This window comes from Sycon ciliatum, chromosome 4 (assembly GCF_964019385.1).
Source record: "Sycon ciliatum chromosome 4, ocSycCili1.1, whole genome shotgun sequence".
NCBI lineage: Eukaryota > Metazoa > Porifera > Calcarea > Leucosolenida > Sycettidae > Sycon > Sycon ciliatum.
Window position 1 is genome coordinate 27603904 of NC_088646.1, and position 17065 is coordinate 27620968.

Consider the following 17065-nt stretch of genomic DNA (forward strand, 5'->3'; position numbering starts at 1 on the left):
ACCGGTTTATTATTATTATTATTATCATTATAGACAACACCTCATAGCATGAAAAGAAAATCAGCCAGTACGGGAGATGTGGGTGTTAACCAACCATGGTGAATAGAATAATTAGAGAAGAAAAGTAATGGTCAAGACGGAGAAGCAAGGGAGGGACAGGTGATGGTGAATCTAGTGAGCAGATTTAAATGCGTCCAGGGTACTGGCATTGCGCGTAGTAGCGGGCAGCGCAAGCCAAGCAGAGTAGGCAACAAAGAGTGGAGAGTGTATAAGGGAGGACAATTTAGCCAAGGGAAGGGCAACAGAGTATCTTGTCTGGGGGCCATCTGTGGTTCGGAACCAGTTGTACACGCTAAGATGAGGAGGATGTAGAGCTAGTTTAAATTTGTGAGCAAAAGTGCAAGTTAATTTTTGGTGGTGGGTTGACAGTGGGCAAACATTTGCAAGGGCATACAGGAAAGCAGAAGAGTAGAGAGGGGTTTATATGTGTTAATAACCATTCCAGCTTGTGCTAGACAACCCCCCATCGCTAGATGACTGTAAACACTCTATCAGAAGTAAACGGATGGCACCATTATCGCTGGCCTGTGCAAGTCATTGTGGATATACTGTAAACTGCCTGGTGTTCACTAATTTCGCGGGAATAGCGCAATGCGAATGTTAACCATAGGGAAATCGAACTTTGAAAGTGTGTGTGTGGACACAGTGCTCCGCGAACATTTGCCATCGTAAACTCGTTGTTTGATGTACCTGTAGTAATATACAGCGAGTGTGTCAGCTTCGAGTACGTGAGCTTGAGACCAACGGTTAAGTCATAGCAGTACGATTCGTCATGGTGTTATGGCCTGGCCAGTTTGCATAAAACAAGATGTTTCCCTTTGATTTTTTTTCCAATCACTGCCCACTGCTTTTCGGTCAAGAGAGAGAGAGAGAGTTGTACAGATCCTGGTGTTGTTTGTATACCTTGGATGTCATTGCAAGCCAGCAAGAATACCCTTGGGCAGTGGGCAGTGATTGGCTACATATTCTCAAGACCAGGCACATTCACCTGCTTTATTGAAGTGATCTGCAATCTCCATTCAACGCTATATCAGGACATAGAAAAGGATACGAAATATAGGATAAAAGGTAATAACTAATATTAAGATTGCATAGTGTATGTACACAGTGATACTTGTTATTTTAGGATAGCTATTTCAGAAGAAGCTAACTTGAAGTACTTCACAGTAGTAAAATCAATCAAAATTTATAATGTAAAACCTATGTTAGACCAGTAACGGGCAACCATAACCTAGAATTAAAAGAGCAAACAGAAGCTACTGCAGTCGGTTGCAGTGCACGCCAAACTAGAATCATATTGATAAGTTGACAGACGGCAATGTCTGTATGACAGTTCAAGTGTTTTGTAGTGTACATTTGTGTTTTGGGGGGGGGGGGGGGGGGGTACTGGGGACCCATATGTATGAGATATTCGTAGTGGTCATTGGGTAGGACACGTGAGAGATACTCTTCGTCACAGTCTCCGTCAGCATTCACATTCTGATGACACCGGTGTCTGGCTTAGGTGCTTGTGTGCTCCTATACTCCATACATGCTTCCAAGCTCTGGCGAAGTACCTGCACAATTGTAATTACACAGTGCACACACATACGTACTTGGGCCAAAAATGCTTGCAGTGCTAGGGCCCAGTAGGGGCTCTGCAGTATGATGTGCCTTGCAACATTGGTACATGTACAACACACACTGTATGGTTACAGTACTGTCAGGCACTGAAAACGAACAGGCTAGGATATGTAAACTGTAGTAGGCTGTAGCACAAGGTGAAATCAAACCCAAGGTGCAAAGCTGGCGCGCTTGTAGTTGTAGGCCCGTTTCCATTACATTGCTGTAGTTGTACTGTGTGTGTTCAGCAGCATGCGTGCCACTTCCACGGTGTGCAAGTGAAAACTAACAATGGCCTAGGCTGCAACTATAACCCCTCGTTTTCCTCTCAATTCAGACCATTTATATGAGTCTTGGATGATCATAGACATGATACTACACTTGTAGACAGGTGCGATCTGTGACGGCAGCTTGGCATAGTAACAGCCCGTGACACAAGGTTTTGCCACGGATTTTTTACTCTTTTTTTCGCTATGGACCTGTCTTAGACCTGTCACATTGAGGGAACAATCCTCAAATTACCGTATTTCCGCGCATATAAAGCCATGGCGTTATATCCGAATACAAGGCCACCCTCACTTATAAAGCCATGGCGTTATAAATGAACAAAATTCAATGTGGAGGAAGTTGCATCTGGCGTTAAAGGTGAGTTCAATTCTTTCAGTGAACCTACAGTAGCGGTGATCCTCTCTGCATGTACCCATCCCCACTGTCACATGCCATACGGCCACCGCACCTTCACACAAGTTTGCATGCCACCTTGTACACAATAGGTTCACAATTTGTAGTTTTCAGGGAAAATTGAAAGTACGTGGATGCTCAACATGAACGTGCAACGGCCCTGTACGAGTACTCGAAGTTCATAGTCGATTTTTTGGAATGTACGCATCTCTCACTTTTAGCGCCATGGCGTTAAAACCGAGGCTATTTTCTCCAAAACTTTGGTCCAAAACAGCGATGTTTCACCTATAACGCCATGGCTTTATATGCACGGTAATACGGTATAAACCGGGAATAATTTTTTCTGCTTTTCATCACGGCCACACTGCATACGCACAATGAAAATAATCTCACCCACGCGAGCAATTTTTTTGTCACCATTCGCTTCTGGCTGTCTTCAACCCCGCTCCTGGGCCAGAGCTACATCAGTACAGCCTCTAGAGTATCGCTCCACTTCAGAACGCAATAAAAAACGAGGAAACTCAAAGAAATCCAGTGGAAGCCGCGGATGATTATAATCTTCGGCGGAAAAGCGAGGTCTCGAGCTGATTTTCATCGAGTGGATTAAATCTCTCAAATCTCCCGCTCAGCGGCAACTATCCATGGTAACCACGAATTATTTTCAAATTTTCCCTCAGTGTGACCGGCCCCTTAGGGCCTGGTCAGACTGCGGCAAAATCGAAAGAATCCTGGGATTATAATCCGAATCTTCTTAGTAACTTGCCGCCAGAGCGGCAAAAGCGAGAGTTGACGCTCCAAAAAAAAAAGCAAGAACGGACCACGCTTTTCCGCTCCAAACAGGAGTTTGACGCTGATACGCCATTTACGCTGATATTAACTGATTTTTTCATCTCGATATCGAGGAGCTAATTGGCCACGGACAACAACAAAACTCATAAGGATGGTTGCAAGGATTGCACTGAAGGTGTTGGCGATCCCCAAGGTGAAGGAATTTGACGTCGTTCGTGGAGATTACCACTTGACGCTCGAAATGAAGTTTGAATTTTCATTCTCCCCCACATGTGTAGTGTGATCGCGAGTCTACAGTCCATTTCAAAACTATAGACGCGTGAACTCATACGTACGAGCCGTACGTACTGTAGCGCACGACAGCCGTGAGTTTTGCATGAGTGTTTTCTGGTTTTCAGATGTGTTTTTCAGGTTTTTCTTCATCGCCGTGGGAAATACAAAAGATGCAAAACACGCAAAGTCGCAAATGAAAAGGTGTGAGGAAAGTCTCAAATGAATCTTCTTCTTGTTTGCATTTTCTGAGTGCCTGACTGTAATGGCTTCCAAGGCCCGTAAGAATCTCAGTGATGCCGAGAAAGATATGATTAGTCGTGTTCATTGTTTCTTCGAACAAGAGCTGGATTTTGATTGACGCTTGAGTATCCGAAATCCTCGTCGTCGAACTCACCTTGCAACTGGCATGAGTGAAACCACTGTCACTCGTTGTGTCAGGCGAAGGGAACAGGGAGGCTCAAATCAAATCAAAAAGAGAAAATATAATTATCATCTCTACTGTATTTCACCCAACAAGATCCAAAACATGCAGAAAAGAAGAGAAAAAAAGGCAGGAGGCGTGATGGGATTCGAATGCCCCACACTTGTACTGGAAATCACGGATCGAAACCACGAGGCTACCAGGACCCGTACAAAAATGCACCCGCGATGGTCTGGGCGCAGCACTGTCTCAGCAGGAGCAAAAATCCGAAACAAACCCTTCAAAGCAGAAATTACATGTAAAACTGGAAAACCTGGCCTAAAAATAAACTTCAATTGTAGCTAAAACAAAGTATATAGCCAGAATTGTGAAGCGATGCAGAGACGGAATCTGGAGAAAAACTAAAAATATTTAAATAAATCCCATCGAATTTTGCAAAACACTACGCGTCTATAGTTTTGAAATGGACTGTAATTCTGGACGCTGTTCTTTTTTCGTCAGGCAACCAAAATTTGCCGCAGTCTGACCAGGCCCTTACGTGCGTAGACTGCAAATTATGCTGTGACCACCTGCTTCTGTTACTAGTTACACACTCCGGTTTATGCACTGCTGTGTTACTAGAGAGGTTCTGCTACACGGAACTACGTACCAAACTCCGTGTCAACTGCAGTGAAGTTTGACACGGAATTTTCGTACGTTGCACCGGTTCTGCTGTACGTAGCATGCTCGAAGCATGCACGAACACCCCGCCACATGTACTCTGTACGCTCACTTTTCACACGGAGTCCAGTCCGTGTGAAGCGCGCTTCACACGGAAAACGGTATGAAAAAATCCGTAACAAACTAAATCCCGTACCGCGGCGAAGTTTCCATACATACTTTGGCACGTTTTACCGTGTGGCAGAACCTCACTATTGTTTAAAAAATAATGCATATTGTACGTGGTTGATGAACTGCACCACCAGAAGTATATGCAGCTTACCTCTCTTGTTTCCTCTGGAGTAATTATACCATCATCTAGTAGTCGGGCTGAGCAATGAATCGCTGAAGCTTTATCTCCACACCTGCATCATCATACAATACCATTGTGCATGTCTTCAGCAACAAATTCTCCTATTCTACTAATAGCAATACAGCGTAGCAACAAATGCGGTAACAAAGTGGGGTCCAGGTATCTTGTTCGTTTGTTTTAAGGATTTCAAATTCAGACCGAGGCCATGTAACTGCAGTGCACTCACAGACTAAAATGTGTCGCTCGTAAATTCATGATTGACATCAGATCTATGTATCTTTTTACTCAGTCTAACCTTGAGAATAGCTCTGCCTGCTGGCATGGGGAGCGGATTTCCCCTTCATCTGTAGTTGTGTACTGTGTGTGTATGTGTGTGCGAGTTGTCGTAAGATGAGGAAACAAACACAATGCCAATAATATCAGCATTGAAAGAAAGCAATACTACAAGTAGTATCCGGGTCACGCAGTTGAAGAACGCAATAGACATCTGCAAGCAACTACTAATACCAAGAGTACATAAACCAGAGTGTGCAACTCGGGATGGTTCCGGTGGGAGCGTAATTCGTGCAGTACGTCCTTTCTGACGGCATGGTAAGCCACAGGTACGGTGAAAAGTTGCGTAACCAGTCACGGCGGTGCAGGTCACTGAGTTTGACTGTCCTGATTTCAGTTTTTCGATACGGATAGCCTGGTGAATTTACTTGTCGGTGGATGTACACAGTCCCATAAAAACACCGAAATCCTGAAACATGACGTCTAAAATCAAGCAAACTTTGCTGATTTCCGGGCTATGTAACACGTAAATTTGAGCTGTACACAAGTCGCGGCTTGGCTGACCTCATCAGGGTGACGTAGTGCACGAACTGCGCTGTTTCAGATCTGATATGCACAGTTGCACACTCTGGTTTATGTACTCTTGCTAATACCGTAAAGTACCGTTGATCCGCCCCCCCCCCCCCCCCCCCCCACGCCAAGTCGCTTCCCAGCTTGTTTTTCATTGGGGGGGGGGGGAAATTCGATCAAGGCTGTTTGGTGCAGTGTCGTTGTACGACAATGCGGTGTTGTATCTTTCAGACGCAAACAGGTGAGAAAGGTCAAACTCGACGTACACATTCACACAGACTCTCACCCGAATGTTTGTTTGCGCACTAGAAAGTAGTACGAGGTTGGCTGTATGCATATGGACATGAGTACAGAAAGACGCATAATTTCTCTACCGTATAATTCTGAAGTCGCTTCAGAGACAGAAAATCGAGGGGGGGGGGCGGGAATTAGAGTGGGGGCGGATCAACGGTACTTTACGGTACCGGTCGTACCAGAGCAACACTGTCACATGCGAGATAGCAACATGTAAAGGGAAATAATTGAAGACATGCAACCTGTGTCGAACATGAACAAGGCGAATATTAACAGAGACCACTTACGCCTCCTTCAGCGTCCATTGCAGCTATGCGCGCTGACGGCCAGGAAAAGACAAAGTCAGCATCCAAGCCGGGCCCACACTAGATTGAGAACATGTGTACATTTGGACAGAAAAGAGTCTGAACAAATCAACAATGAGAGAGAGAGAGAGGGCAGAAATTGACAATGAGAGAGAGAGAGAGAGAGAGAGAGAGAGAGAGAGGATCAAGCGGATTCTCAATTTGAGTGGCAGCTGTTCATATGGCTACTCTTACCATGGCTGATCCGACCATTCCACAACTGTCACCAATGATGACACAGATCTTCGCAACCTGCAGCAACAAAGGCAAAAGCGGTTCAAATAGAAACTACTTCGAAGTACTAAAGTGGAGCACGTGAACATGTCATATTTTCTCACTGCAGGATCACTGATTCCAGCATGAAAAATTCAGTTGCTCGCATGTCCCGAATGGGAGCTGCCTTCGCATCAAAGTCGTGATGCGACATACTTCTGGTGTCAGCGCACACAAAAGAGACAGCCATCATAGCAGCACACTGGCAGTGTGCGTACAGTGCACATTTGTTGCCTAACCTCAATACAGTAGAGTCGCGCGCCCAAGAATGTTGTTTCCAAGGGGTTAGCCTGGGACGTTCTTATTTTTTCAGCAATCTGGCTGCGTTCTTGTAGCACGTTCTTAGAAACAGTGCGTACTGGATCATATGTATCCCACAAGCTGCCAGAAAATCAACACCGCCGTTCTTAGCTTTAGGCTGTGGCGTTCTTAGTACTTCAGGCTGGACGTTCTTGGGCTCCACGTTCTTCATCGCTCGACTCTACTGTAGGAGAAGGTAACTGCACGTTTCCAAAGGTCCTTTGACTCAACTGAAACTATTTATTAGTGCCCAGTGCATTTGAAAGCTGTCAGGAAAGTCTTCTGTGTTCTCCGGAGCAAGGTTCATCCCTCTTGTGTGCTACAAACAAAGTGTGGACTTCGAGCGGGCTTGACCCATTCGTTAGATTTTGTGATAATAAAGCAGCCACAAGGAAGTACACGGGCAGCCTGAGCAGCAACAGCATCTCACCTTTGCGCAGGACACAATTGAGACAAGCTTGGCTATGGCACGCATCCAATCTCTGTCAGTGTCGTGCGATGCTGAGCCAACCGCCTGTTCCGTGTGCTGCAGGAATACCATTGGAATGCCACGCGTCGAGCAAATCTGTGCAAAATGTGCACCCTGCAGCAAAATGGAACAGATAAGAGAATATTCAAATTCAAGAATAAATCCTACAGGGACTCGGTTTGAACTCGCGGTTATGTGGTGACTGGCCACCACTTAGGGGCCTTCCGTAAATACCGATATTTAGAAACGAAAACTAGTCGTTTCTCTTCAACCCTCCCCCCCCCCCCCCCTCCCTGAGAAACGAACACATACAAATGGTACATAGTATCGATATTTTTGGTCTTTTTTCTGGACATGCTCATGCATGCAAAATGTACATCGATATTTTTCGAGAAACGAACAGGCGCTCAACCCCCCCCCCCCCCTTAACGACTAGTTTTCGTTTCTAAATAAATATCTATACAGTCAACTTCGCTAATAACGACTGCGGATATAACGACCATTCGCGAATAACGACAGGCTTTCCATGCCCAGAGCAAAGTCCAGTCTACCTGTATACATATGATGAAACTTCGGGAATAAGGACACTTTTCTGATGCCCGGCCGAGTGTCGTTATACGCAAAGTTGACTGTATTTATGGATGACCCCTTTAACAATAATACACACTGTACTTGGCCTGTTTTGATAGACTTTTTTTCGTGTTGTATGAGAGATACTTGATAGGGTAGTCAGCCACACGCTGGCATTATGCAGTGTTCATGTAATCTGCAGTGTGCTACCGAATACTAGTACCGTAAAATCCCGCCAGAGCGCCGCGTCTCTCCCATCTGCCCCTCCCCGACTTCTTGTCAGGGAAGTGATTGATTGTATCCTCGTATGACTCTGTGATGCCGTACTGTACTGCAGACGCGTGCTTGACCCCGTTGGAAATGTACGCAACAGTGCCCACCCTCTTGACCAGGGATCGCTGCACAAACCCTGAGTGTTTTGACTGGTCTGTACGACTCCTGGCTCTTGCCTTTTGGTCGGTGTACGAGATCCACGAACAGTTTTCGTAGGGTGAGTACTTTTTCATGTAGTACTGAATGCGGCAAGTAGGACTCGTCCATCCGCCACTCCCCAACGAAGTGTCGAGGAGGTAGGGGCGCACTGGCGGGATTTTACGGTACATGTACATGTATGAAGCTTTCAGCTTGAGACTACCTCCATCGAGCATTTTCCACGCACTTGGTCGCTACACATGAAGAAAGTATAAGCCACGCTCGCGCAGGGACAATCAGCAGCACTGAGCTCCCTCTACTAAACAGGGAATCCACTGACGGCGTTCTATGCACTCACCTTCAACGCTGCATCAGATGACATCGGGCCATTGTTAGCAAGAACTCCAACCAGCCGCCTGCAGACCAAGGGAGGACCAGAACAATGGGCTTTTTTTTCTCTACAACACCAATCAAACTTTCAGACCCTACACAACCATGCACTAGTGGTGGGCAGCTTCCTTCATGCAGGTGGGCAGGTGGGCAGGTACTGAGTATACTGTTAGAGTTGAAAGTGTGATGAGTCTAACTACAGTTTAATGCTCTGCACATTTTCCCCTCTTAGCTGGCACAAAGTTTAACGACCCTGCCATAACACTCCTGTCTTATATTTCTCTAGTACATGTACAGAGGAGAGAAGGAACAGCACACTAGTAGCGTTTCTTGAGGTAACGATTTTTTTCCTCGTTAAAACGTTCAACTTTGTGCTCTGTTGGAGATTCAACTCGTACAGTACTTGAAGTATGCAGTATCCCACATACCCAGCGATATGGCCGAATCCAGTGATCAACGTTGGTCCATACAATGCTTTGAACTTGCGTAGTCGACTTCCATCCAACACTCCAGCAAGGATCTAACCAATGCCAACACCAAATCCAGCAAGGAGAAGGCAGACTGAGACACGCATGCATACTCCAGACCCATTCTTACATGCACTCCGTATTGGCCAGCATGAACATGCTTGCCACTGCCAGTACTAGAAAGATGGGAAGACTACAATGCGCCGTCATAATATAATAGTAGAAAAATGGTGGTAAAACACACCTGAAGCCTGGCGAAGTGGCGGTAAAAACACGCCTGCTCACACAACAAAGAGAAGAAGCACTCTTTGCCAGAACTTTGCGGCTTAGAGAGCGTTGTGCAGGCAGGCGTGTTTTTACCAGCATTACTCTTCTATGGACAGGCTTGCAAGGAATATCCTTGCTGCAGCCCGCGGGCGCTCGGGAGCATAGTTCTAGGATTTCTAACCTGGGACATATTGACTGGACCGCCTTCCACAGGCATGTACGATGATAGTGAAGCTGCCGGCGCACATGGTTCAGAACCTATGCACACGCGCAAGTAACAGTTACACAGCAAGAAACCGTAGTCATATAGACAACAAATGTCCACATCACACGCCAACCTCAATGTGTTACGGTTCGGAAAGTTGGGTCCACAGACTCCACACAGATAAAGAAAATTTGCTACAGCAATAAACCCATTAACTTGCTATCCAAATTCGGAACCTGCAACAAAGCGGACTGAAACCCCAGTCGCCTCCCACCACTTTAGGGCCTACATCATACATCTACACATTGGTCTTTGACGGTGGCGGCATTCCTTCTGATTGACTCTCACGCAAATTATACTTGTACTAGTGCAAGGATAGTACCTGAACCAGCTTGTGGATGTGGACTTGGAAGGCAGTTAAATGCCACTACGGACTGGCGTGCGATACTGTAAGCCTCTTCTTCCGTTTCAACATAGTGATCAGTTCCACCGCTCAGCCTTAACACAACACAATAGAGAAACCACATGTTCTGAAAGCAGCTCTTGCAACCAGGCTTGTCTTCTCTCAGCTTCACTAAAAGCTAAAAGTATACTACGATCATGCCTCTTATAAGCATCATTTCGAAACTGTTGCAGTTGTTAAAAGAGTTTGGGAATAGATAAAAGTACCGCTTTCCAAACCATGAACCAGATGCCGAACAAAATATACGAAAACTCATTTCAAATGCGATCCAACGTTTGTGTGGTTCGTGGTATGTTAAGCGGTACATTTATCTATTCCCGGACTCTTTTAATTTTCAACTGCAACAGTTTTGAAATGATTATTTTATTTTCAGGTTGCTGTTGCTGTTGCTGTTGCTGTAGTCCAAGCAGAAGAAGTGGTGCATCCATGGCGTAGAAAAGAAGAGGAAGAACAGGCTACGGAAGACGGTGACTTGACATTTAAAAAAGCAACCGTAGTTGAATGGACAGTGACTTTAAAAAGTAGCTGTAGTTGACCAGGCACACAGCGATTACACCCTGTAGGCCTTTCTCACTAACCTGGTCCTTGGCTGTCCGCAGTTATCCTCTGAAGATGACTCAAAATCATCCCGAGAGGATTGTACGAAAGGTGGTTATGCACAGAGCTACTGCATTTCCATGAATAGAAGTCGTACTTTGAAAACAAAAAATCCAAAGCAGAAGGGACTTCGACATACAATCAAGTCTGACTTATTAGTGACGGGAGTTATCGCATGTACTCCAATGAAAATATGCAACAAAGACCTGAAAACGGGGGGACTTCTAATAGGATATGAGTCATACGACCTATAACCAGGGAAATACACTACTGATGACACTCGTGAACAAGGTCATACTGTACCTGCAATGGACGTCTGCACCGCCAAGTTCTTCAGTGCCCACTATCTCTCCAGTTGCTGCCTGTGACGGTAGAAGGGCACGCACGCACAAAGAAATGGGTGATGTCGCCAAGGACGGTGGGTACAGGTAACGGCAACACCTGTCCTACTCTACTACAGTAAAACCTGTCAATGTGACCACTCGGATAAGGCGACCACCTGCCCCAAAACTTGGCCAAAAGACCACTGCAACGAGGACTAATGGCTGCTGTTTCCAATCAAACGACCCTGGATAAGGAGACCACCTGGTAACAGAGATCACATGAAGGTCCCTTGAGCGGGGGTCTTAGACAGTGCTTACTGTACGTGCAGAATCTGCTGTGCCATTACTGCCGTATAGTACTGGTGCTAGTAGTCTTAACTCTGCAAACATGAGTCACATGACCAACATCTGCTGGCAGTAAGTACAGTGGGTACTCTGCTGGCCTGTATACTTAGGCTTACTGCACAGTCGCGTACTATTCTTGAAGTAGCTCTATCAGTTGCAGTGTGCATGTACACAACTAGAGCTACAGCTAGCTACAAGCAAAAACAAATCTTGCACACCGGCACTCGATTCTGGCTTCACACAAGCCACTGAATAATTCAGAATTGCGATCCCTAGGCCACATGGCCCAAACATGCACAAGCTGAATGAAGGTCGAGAGTTCTTAGGGATTAACATGCCCCCTGTGCCCCTCACAGGCTACGTTCCGGCTAAACTAAGCAAAGGAATGCCAAACTAAACAGCATAAAAGAATCGAAGCCAGGTGAAAAAGTCCTTCCATATGGTCAGCAAAGTAGTAGGCAGACAATACAGTGAATACACCACCGCTTACCTTTAGCAGGGGTGGTCCAGCAAGAAACACTGCACCAATGCCTTTGATAATGATCGCCTCATCAGCCATGCTCGGGATATATGCAGCACCTGCCGTACAGTGCCCGCAGACGACTACCAACTGAGGTAAAATATAAAGTAAAAAGAGCAGACAAGAAGCACATTTAAAATACAGCACCTTTAGGCAGCAGCATTCTAAGTACTTGTAATATTTCAATACTCCCAACGAACCTCTTGTTGCTGTTGTGGGAAGTGCATGTGGTCGGCCACAGAGCGCAACGGTGATGGTAGTGAAGTCAACACAGCACCCGTACCGTATTATCACAATAATTCCATATTGCTCAATACAGATGGCTGTTCAGTCCACAGCAGTGAGAAAAGGCTAGACATACCAATAATCGTCACACAATGTACCAAACATACCTGGGGAATTCCCTTCGAGGATAGCAATGCCTGGTTGTAAAACGTAGCACCGCCAGGTACAAAGATCTGACTCTGTCACCAAGTGATGAAAACAAACAAAAGGCAACAAAAGCACCACTGAACTTACTTCCTGTACGTGTACAGGAGAACTAAAGCTAAATATCTCCCGCATTTTGACAGATTCGCAAGGCAGTATACAGGAGTCACAGTTCAGAGTCCCATTTTTTGGTCAACGATCACCACATTATCCTATGCCGGTCGTGGTGCATTCGTTGGGCGTCATCCCATACCGGATGAGGTGGCCTTGACCCAAGCAGAGCCACGGTAAGCATAGGCGATGGTTCGACGGTAAACGTGTCCAATGAGATTCAGCATGTGAATGTGCAGCTGCACATGCATTCTTAGTAGATGCTGTTTGATGTACTGCTCATTGCAGTGGTACCGTAAAATTCTGTTAATAAGCCCCGGGCGTATACTTTGCAGAGCGTCAAAAACCGGGCGTTTTTTTGGGCATGGGCTTATTTTAGGGCATGGGCGTTATTTCGGACGCAATCTGCAGAAGATCAATCTATCAGCAACCCACTAGTTTCAGTGAACCACCATTCACACTGAGCGCGGTACAGGTACATCAAACCAGAGCTGGAAATTTGGTCGTAACCAAGAATGTAGCGATAAATTACAGATTTGATAGGTAAACCACTTGTCCACTTTACGCCCTAGGCTTATTTCGGGCATGGGCGCTAAAACGAACTTGAAGTGTACACCGCCTAAAACTGGGCTTATTATCGGACATGGCGTTATTTAGGGTGGGCTTATTTACGGAATTTTACGGTAGTTGTGCATGCACCTGAATTCTGTGTGTGTGTACATGCCCATGGGAACATAAGTGCACATAGGCACCGGCATCCACAATTTCAACAATGCCCTGGCAAAGGGTAGGGTCTAGTGACTGCGGCACAGGCCAGAGAAGCAACTGAGATGCTGTTCTTGCTACATGTCAGCCCCAGCCCTCCCCCTCCCCCCCCCCCCTCCCTCCCGGATAGCACGTACAGCTTGCACATGCACACACACACACACTCTAATACCTGTAACGGCAGGAAGGCGCCGGCAGAGTCAGTCAGATAGACGATTGGTATCCTGTTCTTCAGAGCTATCTGCTGCACTCGCAACTGCTTTTGCAAGCTGATTGGGTAGACGGAACCGCCTTTCACGGTCGCCTCGGTTACAGACAGCAAGCACAGCGTCCCAGAGACACGGCCGATAACGGAGATTGACCCGCCACAAGGCACACTGCCATACTCTAACTCGTGACCGGCCGTGATGGACAGTTCGAGGAACGGCGAGTCTGGATCGAGCAGCATACGCAAGCGTTCTCTTGGTAGCACTTTCTTGTTGATTTCGGTGTGTCGGTGTATTGCTGTTGCTCCACCACCGGCAAACGCTACGCTCCGTGCACTGTGCAGGCTATCCAGCAGTGTTTGCTGTTGGCTTGACAACGGTGGGGGTGTGTCCAGGGCTGAGGAGATTCGAGGAAATGTAGATGCAAAACGTATCCCATCTCGGCTGCGCCTGGGGAAGCGTAAGCAACGACCAGCACATTGAACACACGGAACGGGCGATTTCCTGGCTGCAGAGAACATGGCTGTGGGTACGGGCGGTGAAAATGACAGTTATTTGAGATGTTGTGATTTTAGACTGTCCTCCAGAGCAGTCACACAGGTGTAAAGGCCTTTGAAACACAGTTTTGGAAAACGTGATACACCAGCAGTCTCAAAGTGACCCTCTCCAATCACAAGAGGATTGTAAATACATGTACATAGTTGCACTCCCCGTGCAGATTAGAAGGTCAAAATAGACCGAAAGGATCTTGTAAAGCAGTCTTCAAATAAAATTTAATTTATCGACGCTCCAAAAAATGCTTGTACGACTGTACGAGTTTTTGCTTTACGCACGAGGGTAGCTCGCGTGTGCACGGCCGCCTTGGCTTCTCCAAACTGGTTTGAAAACCGGTGGCCGTGGATAGTCGAGTCTTGCAAGCTTGGTGTCACACAAGTCATCACGCGTGTAGCTGCTGCTGCTTCGAGGCTTCTACTGTCTGTACACAGCGATAAGATCGCGTGCAGTTCTGGAAGATTCTCCCTTCGGCGTCGAGTTGACTTGGAGTTTGATCCAGTATTTAGCATACTATTACTAGTAGTACTTGTCGATCGATGATATGAAGAGCCAATCGCGATTCACAAGTACTATTACAGTATTAGTTTGTAAAAAGTATAAAAGGTAGCACCACAGCTCAGTGCGATCCATTGGACCATCGTGGAGCTAGCAGTATTTCTTTAGTTGTCAACACAACACTCAGTTTTATCATACTGTAAGCATGGCCGCCTCTACGCCGCTCAAGGTTGTTGTGTTTCTCGGCACCGTCAAGGAGAATCGCCTCGGCCTCCGTGTGGCCCGGTTCGTCATGGCTCAGCTGGAGAAAACGGGTCACGATGCTACCCTTTTCGGTGAGGCCGCATTCACTGCTGCTGCGTGCACGACGTGATGATTATGCTGCTGCTAGCTTCCGCTCCGGCATGCAGGAAACTCTGATTGTCATTCATTATTTCAAGTGAGGGAAAGGGGTAAACCCGGGCCGGGGCAGGGTACGTGACAGGTGCGCTAGCCTATACTATAGTACCGTAAAGTACCGTTGATCCGCCCCCACTCTAATTCCCGCCCCCCCCCCCTCGATTTTCTGTCTCTGAAGCGACTTCAGAATTATACGGTAGAGAAATTATGCGTCTTTCTGTACTCATGTCCATACGCATACAGCCAACCTCGTACTACTTTCTAGTGCGCAAACAAACATTCGGGTGAGAGTCTGTGTGAATGTGTACGTCGAGTTTGACCTTTCTCACCTGTTTGCGTCTGAAAGATACAACACCGCATTGTCGTACAACGACACTGCACCAAACAGCCTTGATCGAATCCCCCCCCATGAAAAACAAGCTGGGAAGCGACGTGGGGGGGGGGGGGGGGGGATCAACGGTACTTTACGGTATAACTATAAGTAATCACATTGTCAAATAGAGAATGTTCATGTATGAGTAATGCACGTGGCTACCTTTTGATCAGAAATGTATTGTTGCACCACCATGCGCAACCCATCTCCAGGTACTACAGTACTGTCGGGCGCCGAAGAACGGCCGGGCTAGAATTTTACCAATTTTTAAGAATGCGGTGTAGGCTGGATTTTTGCAGAAAAAGAACGGAAACTGTAATGTCTAATCTGTACAATCATGCAGTGGTCCTCTGAGGCAGATGGTTGCCTTATCAGAGTGGTCGCCTTGACAGGCTTTACTATACTTTGAGATTTGCTGGGCCAGACAGTAGTTAGTAGATGGATTCCACCGGCAATGCTGGTCCCGGGCCGAGTCCGGCTGCTCTGCTCTGCACCTCTTGCCCTGTGCGTCTTTTCTCAGATCCGGCCGACAAGAAGCTGCCGCTGCTGGAGAAGGCCGCGTTCTTCTACCGCGAAGGCGAGGAGAAGCCGGCCGTTCTCGCCGAGATGGAGCAGCAGGTGCGCGCCGCCGACGCCTACATAGTGGTGTCGGGCGAGTACAATCACAGCATACCGCCGGCGCTGGCCAACATGATGGACTACTTTGGCGGCAGCTGCTACGCGTACAAGCCCAGCGGTATTGTGTGCTACTCGCCGGGCATCTACGGCGGCATGCGCGCCGCCATGCAGCTGCGGTGCTTCCTGGGCGAGCTCGGCTGCCTGAGCGTGTCCAACATCTTCGGCATACCGCGCGTGCACCAGGCGCTGGGCGAGGACGGGTCGCCGATCGACAGCCACATGGAATCCGGCGCCGAGAAGCTCATCAAGGACCTAGACTGGCACGCGCACGCCATGCGCAATCACCGACAGACCGCCGGCAAGCCCACCTAATCAGTCAAGTTCTATATCTCAGCCGATTGCTGTGCAGTACAGCAGTAGGAAGGGACCAGACAGTTTTACATACCGGTATATCACACTCCAGAAACCATAGCAACCAATAGCTGCATAATAATTATTATGTTAGGCAAGCTGAGTTCACATCCGTACCATGCTCTGTGCAGACTAGGGTAAGACTTTCAGTATGTGGGTAACTACGGGAGTTTGTTTCTGGGAGAGGCCGGTAATAAGCGGGCACGCCAGACGTGTGCGGCGGAATGTGATAGTTTATAACATTGCCGCATGGCACTGCTTCGCTATGTTGATGTTTGCTATTCCTTCAAAATTTGAACTTAGACTTCCTTTGGGTGGTAGCAGATCACATTTTACAGGCAGTTGTGCTGTTGAACCTCATGAGTCATAATCAACCAAGACGGTGCATTGTGAACTTGTGATGGACAACTATAGTCACGTACACACATAAGCTGGCTTTGGCTCCGATATATAAATTAGCCCGTAACTCAAGTGGTCCTGGATCTACATGGCCACATCTCCGCTTTTACTGGGGGGGGGGGGGGGGGGATAGATTCTCCCCCGTCAAGTACTACACTTGTATTCAAGTATAGTATCCCATCCAGTGGCCGTAGCACCTGAAATCCGAAATCCCGGTGCTTTGACCCTGATCCCGGGCCCGGGGAGGGGGTAGGGCACGCGTTGCAGGCTGGAAGCGCGGGTAGAGCGAAACTGAGCACCCTACCTGGGATGCAGGGAGTCGTCAAATACACTGTACAGTGTATTTGACGACTCCCTGCTGGGATGCGAACAGTTTTTTAGTACT

At 47.2% G+C, this 17065-nt stretch overlaps 2 protein-coding genes across 2 annotated transcripts; one reads left to right on the forward strand and one right to left on the reverse strand.

Annotated features, from left to right (window-relative positions):
• Nucleotides 1-1062: 1062 nt before the first annotated feature.
• LOC135815406 (methylcrotonoyl-CoA carboxylase beta chain, mitochondrial-like) lies at nt 1063-14369 on the reverse strand. Its single transcript, XM_065328698.1, has 14 exons — nt 13397-14369; nt 12312-12383; nt 11890-12009; nt 11035-11093; nt 10054-10169; nt 9648-9724; nt 9161-9252; nt 8701-8758; nt 7323-7475; nt 6515-6571; nt 6263-6340; nt 5134-5195; nt 4809-4890; nt 1063-1616 (listed from the first exon to the last, which is right to left on the reverse strand). Exons 1-14 carry the CDS (start codon nt 13949-13951, stop codon nt 1533-1535), a joined length of 1665 nt encoding a protein of 554 aa, XP_065184770.1. The 5' UTR covers nt 13952-14369; the 3' UTR covers nt 1063-1532.
• A 159-nt stretch (nt 14370-14528) lies between these two features.
• LOC135815408 (NADPH azoreductase-like) lies at nt 14529-16655 on the forward strand. The gene is made up of 2 exons (XM_065328701.1): nt 14529-14815; nt 15773-16655. The coding sequence occupies exons 1-2, from the start codon at nt 14686-14688 to the stop codon at nt 16240-16242; spliced, it is 600 nt and encodes a 199-aa protein (XP_065184773.1). The 5' UTR covers nt 14529-14685; the 3' UTR covers nt 16243-16655.
• Nucleotides 16656-17065: the final 410 nt, after the last annotated feature.